This window comes from Varroa destructor, unplaced genomic scaffold (genome assembly GCF_002443255.2).
Source record: "Varroa destructor unplaced genomic scaffold, Vdes_3.0 BEIS01000007.1, whole genome shotgun sequence".
Taxonomy (NCBI): Eukaryota; Metazoa; Arthropoda; class Arachnida; order Mesostigmata; family Varroidae; genus Varroa; species Varroa destructor.
This window is the reverse complement of record NW_019211460.1, coordinates 34446661-34460702: the sequence shown is the minus strand read 5'-3', so window position 1 is coordinate 34460702 and position 14042 is coordinate 34446661. Positions and strand designations below refer to the sequence as shown.

The following is a 14042-nucleotide window of genomic DNA, read 5'->3' as shown; positions in this document are numbered from 1 at the left end:
GTGAAATTTACCCTAAAAAGGACTGGCGTGTCCTGCAATTGCAATTAATCCGGACATACGTAGAAAGTTTGTGCGAAACTTAAGTCATATTCTGCATTCATTCTATGCATGCACATGGATGGATGGTTGGTGATAGCATATTGTCTCTTGACTTAAGGGCAATCATGCAATAGAAATAACTTTGCCGTCAAGTAATGGAACAAGAATGGGTATTAAGGACAAACATCTTGCACGTAATCTTATGTACTAGCTGCAACATGTCATTGGGGTGCGACGTGATAATGCTCTGCTGGCCAATAGACGTATGCCCATAAAATTATCACCATACTTTGGCCACTGGTCACTGAATTTCTCTTTTCGTTGGAAAAACATCGTGACAGTTTGGGGTGCTGCGATAGCAACAAGACTGGGTTTCGTGATATTGGAAAATGGCTTCAGTTCTAGACAAATCATGATCAAGTTCAGATAACGGTATAAGAGGGTGGTGTATGGATAGACAGAATATCGAGTCCGTATATTAAGGATCGATTTGCATTTCAGCTCACTAAATAAGAAGACTTCATTTCCAGCTAAAAGTCTGTCTTGATATGCCAGAATAGAAGTTTTAAATTATTTCGATGGGTTCCTTAATTAAAGACCGCGACCTTATTCAGGCTCCAGTCAGCTCCAAAATGTGGTTGTGATATGACATGGTTGTTATCGTGTGTGCGCATGTAAACTTATCTGTTTTGAGCTTGGCCTGTCGGCCTGATATCTGAGTTTGTGGCCGGATCCTTACAGTCAGTGCAAGGACAAGGGCAAATCTCTCAGGTGTGTTTAATTGCCAGTGTAAATCTGTCTTTACGGTTAATGCCGTACTATCTCCTAAATGTTCTATCTAGCCACGAGCCAGGAAGATCAGGCAGACTATAGAGGACGCTCTCTGTTGTTCTGAGGAACATCCGCGATAGCACTTCAATGGCCGGTCCAACGGTCCAGCTGCTCCTGTACGAGGCGGCTTCAATGGCATTTTCGTAGACAGTGTGTATCTGTTGCTGGTTCCGACCATTCCCTCTAAACCCCTTGGGAATCCTCTCACGGAGTTATGCGATCGCTGCCACGGGGGCGATGGTCCGACTTGGGTGCCTTGTTGGCTGCTACCTGAAGCCCAGCAGACCGCCTGTGGAGGAATACAACTTCGATACGGCGACATCCACGGTCACGGGTTTACAGTAGTATTAGATTGCTTGCCTTAGAGCTGTGTCTGCACAGTAACCAACAAAATCTGCGCCGCCAAAACTGAGACCAAGTTGTAGGGCCACAAATCCAGGAACGTACAGCTCACATAGACCTTACAGCCTGCTCCCTTGATCCATATAAACTGTCGAGCAGTATTAGAATATAATAACAACAATATGATCTCATCCAGATGTTTATCAACTCATTGGCGCATCATCTGCGTAAACAGGCATACAGCGTGTTTATATTTGTGTGTTTATGCATTTCGCTTTTGTTAACAAAAATGATGAATAGAAAGGGAGAAACACAGAGGTAACACTAGTTAGGGGCAGAGGAAAGGGGTAAGCTCACAATTCTTGCGAGCATATCTGGATAATCCAGTAACACTGAAACGTAGAGCAATAGTGGGCAGTGGTCTGGGAAGATCGCTGACAATTTTTGGCTAATCACATGCGATCTACGCAATAAGTGGTGATATGTGTCTGGTACGAAGTTACGGTTTAGCAATTTTACGTGCCTGACTTTTTCACTGCTTAACGCTGCTAACAACATCCAGCAAGAAACGGTATGACACTGAGAGGAATAGACGGATGCGCAAAAGCCAAGCTGAGGCTTTCTTCAGTTTCTTTTAGCTACGTCCACCCATCGTAGTTCACTCTACTGAAGTTCGTGTGCTACAAAGTACTACTGCCATTCGTTTGTCAGATTTGCCAGGGGCCTCAGCAGAGTTGTACATAGGGTGATGAGATTTGCACAAAATTGGGTTCGTTCGCGTTTTTCCATCGCAGTCGCTTGCTTTCCTAGTCGTCTATGTGCTGGCGGGAAAGAAGAGCGCTCTGGCAAGACTCTCAACTAGCGGCTTCCACTGGGCTCCTTGTTTGAACGCACGCACGCACGCCAGCCTCCCGTCCGACTGTCTCTCTGTCTCCTCGTCACTGCTCCGTTTGTCCTGTTGAGAGCAGCTTGCAGAGATGTCCTGTGACAAAATAAGCCTATTCGTCCCCTGTACGACGCTCCCGACCTGGGTACTTCCAACATTTCTCCTTGCTCATCTGTGTCTCTCTGTCTGTCTGGTTGGTTAACCTACCCTGCTGCTGCTGAATCCCTCGAATGCGTCGACCCATCTTCGGTACAGCCCCGCCGCACCGACAGCCGAAGCGCTAGTACATAAAGCCTCATCAGTGGCATCTTCACGCTTTAAAAAAGTCCTCGCTTTGAGAGCTGGTCAGCAACTTTCAGATATAGGCACTCTGTTGGCAACGCGTTTCCTTTTTCGATTCTTGTAAACACAGACGCGCACGTACTCACAATCACATAAATAGCCACAACGACACACGCTGATACGCAGTCAGTCAGCAAATCAGCCCCATCCTTTCTTCATATTTATGTTCGCCGATCGTCGCCGGGATGGAATCTGGTCTCCAACAGATCTCAGCATCAGCCTTGGTAGTCATCTGCTTTGCGACAGTCATGACGTCGTTCACAATACCCGCGTTCAATTCTCGTGTACCCCTCTGTCCGTCCATCCGTCTCTCACTATATTTATGGTGCGAGTGGCTGTTGGGTGAGCAGCTGGATTTTTTGCACCACCGTGATGGTATTTACACAGTTTTTGTGTCGAACCGAGCGAACTCGTAATAAGAGCAACGGTCGGAACTGCCGCGGCGACGACAACGACGAGGCTGGCTAACTCTCGAAATGCTACTGATGGATGTGGAATCTGCGGAAGGAGAAAGTGAGTGTTACTTTGCAAATCCCTTGAAAAAGACAGAGAAAGAAAATGGCGTAAGCTGAAAGGGAACAGATGAGCTTCTCGGCTTTACACTGGCTGTTCCGGACCGCCACCGCCACCGTCGCCACCGCCACCGCCTCTTACCGCCGGAAGAACATTGTGGAACGGAGTTACATATTCTCGCCTTCTCCTGTCTCTTTTCTTCTTCAATTCTTATTGAGGACAGGGTCATGTGCACGTCGTCTAGCTATCGACGACTTGCAATTCGTGTCTCCGGCCACCGCAGTGGGCCGTCTTTTACGTTGGCCTGCCTGCCTGCCTGCCTGAACGCCCTAGCGGCCTGCTCTGATCTTGCCCCCGTCTGATGCGTTTTCCTTCATCCGCTCGATGAAAATGAAAAAGTTTAATTCTTTCTATCAATCGAGAGATGGCAGAAGAACAAAGAAACTCAGCTCCGCATTCTGAGAAAGTTTATTCTCATTTCAATTTGCCCAGGGGTTTGGCGAGGAGATGGTGGGGTACTTTGTCACGGAGCGAAACGCTGACGGAATTCACATTGGTGCCTATCCAGCACTAGCCAAAGATTTGGGCAAATCTTTTTGATTATCTATACCGAACGGAACAGCATACATTTACTACAAGCGACGTCGCGGTGACTGATTACAACCTGTGTCGCCAACAAAAGGTGCTAGCTTTATAACTAAAATGTAGCAAACGGTATTGTACCGTACCGGGTTATACACCATAGTTGCATACTAACCGTGTGTGCATATGCATAGGAAGAATTGGCGACATTTATTTTTATTTTTATATTATTTTTGAATGCAATATATATAGTAGATATGAAGACCTCTCACGAAGAATCGTATTCAAAAGATCCAAGGAACACTGAAGAAGTTATAGAAATATCAAATGTTTGCTATTAGACTAAAGTATATAGATATATACGATAGTTGACCTTCTGATCTCATTGTTCGTTTTTTAACGAAAATATATAGGATTGTCGAGAAAGTATTCGTTGCTCTAAAGGCAAAATTAAAGCTAATATTTTCTAAATTTTAAAATAATGGTAGTAAGCTAAATATGCTCCCCTCGAATCGATGACTTTCTGCCATTTTTCTGCCCGCAGCAAAGCAGTATCACTGCAGGACTTTTAGGACTCTTGGGCAAGTGATTTTTTCCCCCCATCACTAGATTAATACCATTAAGGGAGTTCTGCAGCGACCAAAACAGATGATAGCAGCCTGATGGCTTGTATGCATTAAGATTTTACACCGAATTTCTTTCATTGCTAGGTAGCTAAACATATGCTATGTGTGATTGTGGTAAATGACGACGCCATTTTCTTCACTGATGTGGTCTGCTTTTCATTATCCGTGACCGACTGCTCTAGAACCGTTTCGATTTCGTCGCGTTTCTGTAGTCTTTCGCAGAAGGAAATCCTTCTACGTAGGTATAGTAGGTAAATTATTTCATATACACTAACATCGAGCTATTTTTATAGCCAGTTTTCTCCAAATGACGCAAAAATTGGTAAATTTAAAGTTTTTTTGACCATATCATGGCTATTCATGGGCCGGTCTTGTCCAACTTTTGCAATAATTTTATCAACTTTTTCCATAATTAATCGACCACTACAGTAAGCATCTTACAACAGAAGAAACAGGACGCTTCTTTAGGTCGTCCTTTTTTTCATAACGCGTCTTGGCGATAAACTATTGTTTAGACGCTTTTATTTTACAGAGCCGGACCACGTTCGTGGTCCTTGTCGAGGCAAATATTAACGATGTATAAAAATTCGCTCTTTTTCAAAGCGTTTCATCTTAAATATGAAAAAAATGTATTTTAATCATTTTTACATATCTACTAATGCCAGGTTTTGGCTTTCAGGTAGCACCAACGCAACTTACATTATCCGAGATATGTAACTTTGAAGCGCTTTAGCTAGAAAAGCATCCCGTACTTTTTTGTCACGGTCTAATCCACTGGGATAATATTTTACGGTGATGCTATCAGGGTTAATCACATAGATGGCCACACATATTGTCCGTTTAATCAAAATAAAATTTCGAATTGCCATTGCGTGTCATAGAAATACGACTGTCAGTAATATCACACTAATTAACTTCTAAACGTATCGGTTTATTACTACTTGTCTGAGTACTTGCTTGATCATTTCATGTGTCTGATCGTCTTCAATCTCCAACGATCTCGACGATCAATGATTGTCAGCAGTATCGGCTTCACTACTAGTTCAGCTGGAAGGAATAATGGTTTCCCTTACTTCGCTACGAGACGACTTCTTCATTACTATACAAAGCGACCTATACCGCCATGCTTACGGAATTTGTTTAGAAATAGTTATTGCGGTAGTAGGAGCAGCAGCACGCGGAACAGCTCACTCTACCGCTGGCCAGGTAGGCCAGACGGCCAACGAACATGAGGAATGGCTGAAAGAAGGGTGATACGGAGAGCCTACGTGCCAAGCCAACCATTCACTCATCCGACCCCTTTTTGAGATGGGATGAAGCCTCCCCAACCTGTTCTGTCAGCCTTTCGGCCCCGTCCGAGTTCTGAGTACCGATAACGGAACGAAGGTAGCGCTTCGAGCCGACCGTTGCAAACGATCGGTAGACTGGCGGCAAACAGACAAGCCTACACGTCCTATAGCTGTTAGAAGAAACTGAATACGAAGTTGTATATGTATATATATATATCTAAAGACGAACGAGGAAGTTTGCAGTGCAGCCATGTTATAGCTGGGTGGCTAAAATCAAGCGCTTACAGCAATACTGATGAAGACGGGCGTCGTTTTTGCTTGCTGGCCAGCAGTGGCAAAGAGCAAAGTATGGGCCAGCTACCACTCACCACTACAGGCCCAGTTCCCTCAGCGTCTTCTTTTTCTCGCGATTGCCGCTACGTTTTCCTCAACTACCTGGCTGTCTGAAGCAGCGACAGAAGCCTTGGCAAAGCGACAAGGCTCAGGGATGGCTGACTGGCTGTTCTTATGCCGCTGTCGGTACTACCGCCTGTGGAGTCTGCGAAATTCGATATCAAAATTGGCAAATTTCAATAAGATTTCTAACCCGAGAAAATGCAGCACCACCGCCACTGAAGTAGTCGAATGCGTCTTCTATGGCAGCCACAGCGACAGAAAGGACTATGAAGCAAGCCAAGAAAGGGATACAGCGTAGGTGAAGAACACAGAACGGGCTTGGCCTGTCTATGTATTGCTGCCTTCGTCGTACATTCTTCCTCCCTAGCCTTTCGACTTCTCCTTCATGGCTAAGTTTCCTTATACTAACTGGCTGTTCCTTTCCCTCCTCTATCGGGATCTTGCGATTACTGCGATCACGTTGTCTTCGCCGTGCAGCGCTGCTGCTGTCGCGGCCTCTGAAACCCAGCGCCGAGGCACTCCCGCAAAGCCGTCCGTCGCTTGAGGGTCTTCGAACCTTCCCCAATCGGTGCTCATCGAACGCCCCGCGTCTACCACACACTGTAACGGCCATAGATATAGACGAGTAGTGTTGTGGTAGACACCGACATCTGCTAAGACGCTACTGTTGGCTGATCGTGTGAACGAGAAAAAAGTGTATAGAGATGAGAAAACAGGAATCGAGCTCCTACAGAAAGGAAAAATGCGTTCGGCCTGTTTGGTTTATTCTTTAGTTTGGAAACGATACTCTGCGTGCCAGTATATTTTGCACGAACAAACGTTTACGTCTGGGCCGCTGTTTCTATATACATAAAGGGATTAATTCATCGAATGCCTTATATATATATATATATAAAATAGACAGTCACATCTCGGAGCACCAACACTAGCTAACGGCCGTACCGACATGTGCAATTCTGCTGACCGTTAGCGTGTTTCAGACTGGCAGGTCAAAGAGCTGTTGATATTTTCAAATCATGTATTACTATAATGCAATGGCTCTTAAGCATGTCAGTATGAATGTATTTTTGAGCAAAGCGTTCAAAGGTGTACCCACTATGGATTAGTTTGTTGCCTGACGTAAATAAAATGGTGACATAAATAACATTGTATTTTCTGTTTTTTTTTTGTTTCATTTCGTTACAGGTTCTTCCTGAAGTTCTTCCTGAAGTGCAACCAAAACTGCCTCAAGAATGCGGGAAACCCACGAGACATGCGGCGGTTCCAGGTGAATAACTTTTAAGTTTGTTACATGAAAAATTGTTTTTATCAGGTACTGCTTAACGAAAGCAACGGTCACCGACATGACAACTGCTATAGCATTAAAGTGTACGACGCATCGCCCCATGTTTCATATGTGTAACGGAATTCATCAGGAGGTCAGACGATCGATTCCAACTGTGTAGGGTACATAATAAGCGATTGCTTGTTATGTTCGTATAATCATAGTTCGTCATATGTATAACTTGCTGATGCTGCTTTTGCTGCCCCTTCTTCTAATTAGCCTTCCAATGAGGTGTAGGCCATCAAATCGACCACCATTCTCCAACTATCAACCTAGCCAAGGTGCTCCTCAGATAGAGAGAGCAGCTTTACTGTACCCTGCCAAAGCTGCAGGCAGACGAAAGGTCCCCTAACTATTTGGCCTGCTTCCACGTCCCAGAGCGCAATGCAATAACTATTCGCACACTTAACAAGGTAGCACCACCCATAACGGCTACTGATACTACAGCATCCTTCTCTCCACACACATATATATATTTGACAGCTCTCGACTGGTTGTTTGGAGCTCTTTTTTCACCCACACCAGGTCGATTATATAGGGAAAGGACCGCCATCCTATATGGATGCGAGGGGCTGGGCAATCTAATGGTAACCACCCATTGGGAAGAAAGGGCGGGCGAGGAAATATGTGGAAGCAGTTGTTTCGAGGAGCAGATTTGTATGGCTAGCGGTCATAAAGCACTTGACGACTTTACCCCAGTGACGCAGCTACTGCCGGCGCCACTGCTGCTGCTATTCAGCAGCCCACTAGTCGTTTCAACGTCGCGATCCTCCTCTTCGTTCTCCCATGTTTTACTTCACTCTCCTAACGACTAACGCATGTTACTCGAGTCTGTGCCATTGGTTCCTGCCGCCGTCCGTCCACCAGCTTCCACTGACACACAAACAGCAATGGCAATGGATGTCGCTCTCTACCCCTACTGCTGCAGGTTTACCACCATCTGCAGAACGCATGGCAGCCGAGCAAAGTACGCTAGAGTAGTGGCAATAGAGACAAAGACATCGCAATAGCAGCGCCGGCACTAGCTACATCGCTCGCGCTCGGTAGCGGTGGCCCAATCGCCCCCGTCACTCCCTGCCCCTCTACCTTTCCTCCAGTAGCAAGTGCTACTGCTGCGAGCACCAAACGCCCGTTTGGTCTGGCCTCATAAAATCATACCAGCTCATCGCCAAACCAAGAGCCACCAGCCAAACGATCGACGCCGTCGCCGTCCTCGCGTCACACAAGTGTGCAGCAGATATACATACATATGTATGTGCATTGTTGTACGTATCGTTGAGACAAGTTGCTTGGCAAGCTTTGCTCAGCGCGTTTATCGCCAGTATTCGCCGTCCGTCTGTTCGTCGGTTTCCGCAGCCGCTGCTTCCGAGATTTGTACCACCAGAAATTGCTACAGAAGCTAGTTCAATTCTATTCCGCGCCCATCTTCACACACACGCACATTGCCGATATGTAATTGTGCTCAGCTCTCTACAATTTAAACGCCAGCAGTTGCAATGCACTGTCGCGGTTGTCATAGCAACCAGCATTTGGCGATGGGAAAATAGAGTTCGTTGCTTGTGGCAAACAGAGACAGGCAAAAAGCAAGGCCCGGTTTCAGACGTATCACACAGTCACGTCTGCACCGCACTGCCCTACAGCGTACACATATAACAAGTGAGCACAGATATTGTGGAGAAGCCACGTCAGCGTTGCCGCTTCAGTCTGTGAATCGGCCAGCGGGCAATTCGGCTCCCGGACGATCAATGGGAAGTGCCACTACAGACCAACCAACTCTACAAGCGACTCACTGACGGAAGATAAAATACGACTTTTCCCTTCATCTTCCTTCCTTCGTGTTTTGCTTCGTCCTCTTTTTCTTCACCAGCATCACCGTTCTGCTACTGGATGGTGCGCTGCCCTGCTCTGCTCCAAACCCCTGCCTTACTACGCCAGACCCCAGACTGGCCTCCATTCGTCCACCACCCTCGTGGTGCCGTTGCCGTTGTCGTCGTCGTCGTCGTCGTCGTCGTTTTTCTCTATCAGCCTCTCTAGTTCAACCGTTGCATCCTCTCGTTTGAACAAACTCGCGAGTTGCCTCTGGTGCGAGTCCGTCTATAGCTGTAATGTGCGAGTCCACCAGCGGATCAAGGATAAGGTTGCGGAGTGTTCCTCTTTTCTGAGACAGAGGAAGAGAGAGCGAGAGAGAGAGAGAGAGAGAGAGACAGAGTAGATCTGATGCTCGGGGATGATCAGAGATGGGGCTAGTCGGGGTTCTAGGCATTGGCCTGGGGGCTGTTTGGCTTGGTTGGGTGTCCTTTCAAAGTGGCGGTGCTAGCGATGGTGGAAGTTGTAGCCCCCCTATGGCCGCTAGATCGCCGATGGAGCGAGTGACGCGGACAGACTGATGGGGGCTATTGGGGGAGGAGTCGGACTATCGAGAGAAGGTTGGCAAGTAGGAGAAGAAGAAGTGCGGAGAAGAAGGAGGGGCTATCGATGGATCGGATGAGAGGTCCTCGTCGAACGAATAGTAGGAGGCCAAGAAAGCTATCGAGGGTTAGATGAAATGGGTTTGGCCTTTTCCTCATGCACCCTCTCTTCCTCCATTCGAGTTCGTGTGATACCTCTGCACAACCAGTAGCACTGCTGCTGCTGCTTCCGAGATAGTTGCCTTTTCGAGCACCTCCTTCTCCCGATAGATCCTATTCTATGCTGCCGCTTCTGGGGCCGCTTCCCATCAGTCTCCTTTGAAGGGAGAACTCGTTCGTAGAGTACGGCCTCCCGCTCGCCCAGTGGATGGGCAACAAAACACATATAGCTAGGTCTGGCTGCCCGTTGAGGGTTGTTGAATTTTTTGAAAAATGAAAACTGCCCAAGGGGAAGATTGCTCGCTCTCCGAGGAGGAATTGCGCCACTGGATAATGTAACGAGAGCGAGGAGCTTAACGCCAACACCTGTTGACGTGTTGCTACCGCTGCCCGCCAGGCGGATGCTAATAGAAGACGCAGCAGTGCTTGTAGCGGTAAAGAAGGCTATTATCGCTGGCTATACTATATATTACCTAATCCGAACATAAATACTCAGAAGTAGAAATGAACGTTTGTTCGTTGCGACCCTAGTTCGAGTGACCCGTCAGCTTTCTGTAGTACACGTACGCAAAACAATCAGTGCCGAGTATTGCTTTCTTTGGGTTTTAGCCTGAGTTATAAACAATGCTGACTTGTATAGACAGAAAAGGAGGCTATGCTGGGCACGTGATTAAATGTATTTTAGTGTCAATACAAAAATTACCCTCTTTGATAGGATTATACCGTTGTTAGTGTTCGTCTCGGGGCTATTATAATTGGCATATACAATAACCAGAATGATTGCATATTCATATAATGGCCATAAGGTTATATAATCATTATTAAATTCCTCCGCTAATTGTGACACTGCCCGTATTATTCGATTTTAGGTGGTGATCTCAAGCCAGGTGAACGTGGAGGGGCCTCTGTTGGCCGTCTCCGATAACATGTTCGTCCACAACAACTCCAAGCACGGTCGGCGAGCGAAGCGCCTCGACGCGGGAGACTCCGACTCGACGCTAGGTGAGCAGCAGTTGCCGAGTCCCGTGGGGCAAGCGCCCTCAATGCACGGTGGCTCAACAGCGCCGCTCATAGACCCCCTTCTAGTGCCTAAAGGCCCCACTCCTATGTCACCTATCACCACATCCACCACCTACCACTCGAACGTCGGCCTTGGATTAGGTGTGTATTAGTCAATCAATCGTTGATCGATCAAGAGACTCTGATCAGTCAGCATCATGGCTCGCCCAATTAATCAGTGAATTAGCAGATCAGTCATTTCGCCTGAGATCAACAAACGTCTGAATCAAAGTAAACGACGTGGCTGGCAAAAATTACTTTGCTGGCATTAATCCGTAACTTCCTACAGAAGTTTTGTCTAATGCACTAACGACTTTACGGTATTATTATATTTACAAACAAAAGCGAATAATTTGAAATAACACCATTTTTGAAGTTCTGTGAGCCGAGCAAGTTTCCTTGTTAAATAAAAGGTAAGGTATGGCATTGAACTATTCGTGCAATGAAGGTATTTCTATGCGTCGCCTTAAAAAACGGTTGTTATAGTAGTACTTGGCTTCAAAATTGGCTTTGTTTACACCATCACGACTGATCCATAATGAGCAGTGTAGCTCTTCCCGCATACGTACTGTGTACCTCTTGCATGTTTTAATCACCTGTCTTCGAGTCTACTGTAGACTAGTATCAACTTAGATATGCACATATTAGATACTATTTATGTTTTTTCATTGTGAATTCATTTCAAATCCTGCATTTAGCTAACTGCTACCTGGACCCCCTGTTCCGGAACGTATTTGCGCTTCTGCGAAAGATTTGCACGCATGCGCGAGCTGTTAGATGCGATCATCGTCTTCCCGAAGCGGGACTCGGTTTACCTCATCCCCTCTACCATTCTTTCAACTACCCACTTTTACCGTTCACAATATTTATTCATCAGCAAAGAAGCAGAGGCATCAACATCTGCGACGGTCTACTGCAGTCGCAGCGGCAACACGAGCCGACGTAGATCACAAAATGGTTTTACGAAATCACTAAGTCCGTCGTAAAACAATCCGCTGGAGCCCTCTATTTCTCTCACTTTCTGCCAGCTTTTTCTATTGTCTCGCTTGTGGTTGAACCATAATCCTTCAAGCTCACGTGGTGCTGGTCCTAGCAGTAGTACCTAGTTGTTGTATATATATAGTGTGCGTGGTGGCGTGTCATGGGGTCAGGGGTCCTTTTCGGCCCCCCGTTGGGTCGGCGTTCGATCGCGAGCAATCCTCGACCGCTAGGGCGACACTCAAGCTCCATCTCCTCGAATGTGGCCAGTTCGACAGCCATCGCCAGTACTACCACTTCTGCACTACACTCTCGACAAGGAGCCCGCGATCGTCGCGCATCTGTTTACCCATGTAATCGTACTCCTCCGTGTCGTAGCCTTCATTTTGCTGTCACTGCCAGACCAGCAAGCAGGCTGGCATAAGCTTTTTAGCAAACATATTGTTCTACGCGACCGTACAACAACCCTCAACGAAAAGAAGACATCCCGCGAGCCTCAGCAAGCAGAGTAAAAAGGGACGGGTGAGAGAGAAACGGGCAAAAGAACCACGATAGATAGAACAGGACTTGCGGTACACAAAAAGGAAAGGGAGATCTCTACATCCAACCATCCACCTGGCAGAACAAAACACTACAGGATAGTATATAATAGACAAGGACAATACCTACTCCTGCCGATCCTTCGATTCGATTGTTCTCCTACGGATAGGAGGATCAGGTTGTTGCCCCGTCGCCTAACCTATCCAGTTAGACTAGAGTCTGAAACGTGTGATGCAATTAGAGCAAGAATGAACCTGCTCGCCAATAAGATCTGCGTGCAGCTGCGTTATTCCCTGCAGTTCGACTAAACGCACCGTGTTTTTTGCTACAACAACGACATGTTAATCGTTGGCAGCATTACTTTCTAACGCGTACCAGACTGCAAGCAAGCCGTCTATCTATAGGAAATCACTTCGGAAAGTCACTGAGGCTACTGGATATCAGAATACCGCATAATCTTAAACTAACATAACTGTAGTGGCAATCAACAGTACTTAATAAAGTAGTAATCAGCTCAAACAAATTATTTCTTAACCGAAAGCTATTTATGATTAGGACACGTTTCTTGCTTAGATTTTGGCCCTTGTTGTAATTTCTTTATTGTAACATTGAATTAATGAGTGCCTTTTAGATTTATAAACAACTTGATTTGAGTCAGCAGCCTGAATGGTAGTTCCCATTCAGAAAGCAAGCGAGAGGTACAGCTTGTTATACCAGCAGCGACGAAGCCTTTTTTTTTTTGCTGTCAAATCTATGTAACTGAGACACATCTGACTGCGTGAGGTAACCTGGCCGATTTGCCATATCGTGGGTCCTTTCGTTGTAGTTCTTCACTGTCGTTACTTTTGTCCAGCTAAAGTCTAACGCCGAAAAGGCGGGATCCTTCAGGGAGGACAGAAGTCGGTATTATACCTTAAGCGTATCGATATCATTTAGAAGGAAAAGATAAAGCAAGGCGAAGAACTTAGGGCAGGAGCACTTGGGATAACTTAACGAGTTTGTCTGCTGCGTCGAGGACCGGAACAACACCGTAAGCTCATCGTTGCCTACCAAGCTATTACCTAGCCTCGCTTCCCCTTTGGCTTCGAAAGTCGACTCAACATCTCACGCGGTTATGTGGTTCTATCGTATAGCCTCAGAGCCCCTCCGGACTACATCCTATGTTGGTAGCGCGGAGGAAGCAATTTTACTGCTGTAATGAAAAGAGCACTTTGACAGCGAAACCACCATACCAACTGACAGGCTGTGGGCTTTCGTCTGAAGGGTAGGAGGCCACTTGCCAATCAAGCTAACCAAGACCCTGACAAAACTCCCCACAATACCTTTGATACCAAGCTCACTAACCAAGCCAGCGGGGGTAGTGCACTTGCACATGACCACTATCGACACTTGCTTCAGATCTGCGCAATTGTCCTGACGCAGGACTAGTTGCAACTTATTTTTTAAAAATAACTATGGGCTCACCCAGCCTCGCGGAACTATTCCTCATTTGTCCATTGTCAATACTTACGCAGCATTGTTTATAGTTTCATTGTTGGTGTACAACGCCGATTACATTCTTAAAGAAGAGGTCAAGCGTTGTGTACATTTGTAAATATATATCACGTACAAATGTTTGTAATTGAACGGACGACCACAATATTTCTACAGACGCGCTGTTTATCTCCTAAATCATCGTGATCTTATAAGACAAAGACGCATCATTGCGCCAATACTGCTATATATATA

The 14042-nt window shown here is 46.3% G+C and overlaps 1 protein-coding gene across 3 annotated transcripts in view; it reads left to right on the top strand.

Moving 5' to 3' along the window:
* The window catches only part of kn (EBF transcription factor knot), a 108369-nt gene that overhangs the window by 78001 nt on the left and 16326 nt on the right, over nt 1-14042 (top strand). For 2 of the 3 annotated variants that reach the window (XR_015316369.1, XM_022815598.2), the window contains exons 8-9: nt 7032-7113; nt 10607-10898. Coding sequence is in view for 2 of the 3 variants with exons in the window: in XM_022815598.2 (XP_022671333.1) it covers nt 7032-7113; nt 10607-10898 (374 nt within the window). In the remaining variant the exon portion in view is untranslated. The remainder of the gene's footprint in view (nt 1-7031; nt 7114-10606; nt 10899-14042) is intronic. The other variant, XM_022815599.2, reaches the window with a different exon arrangement.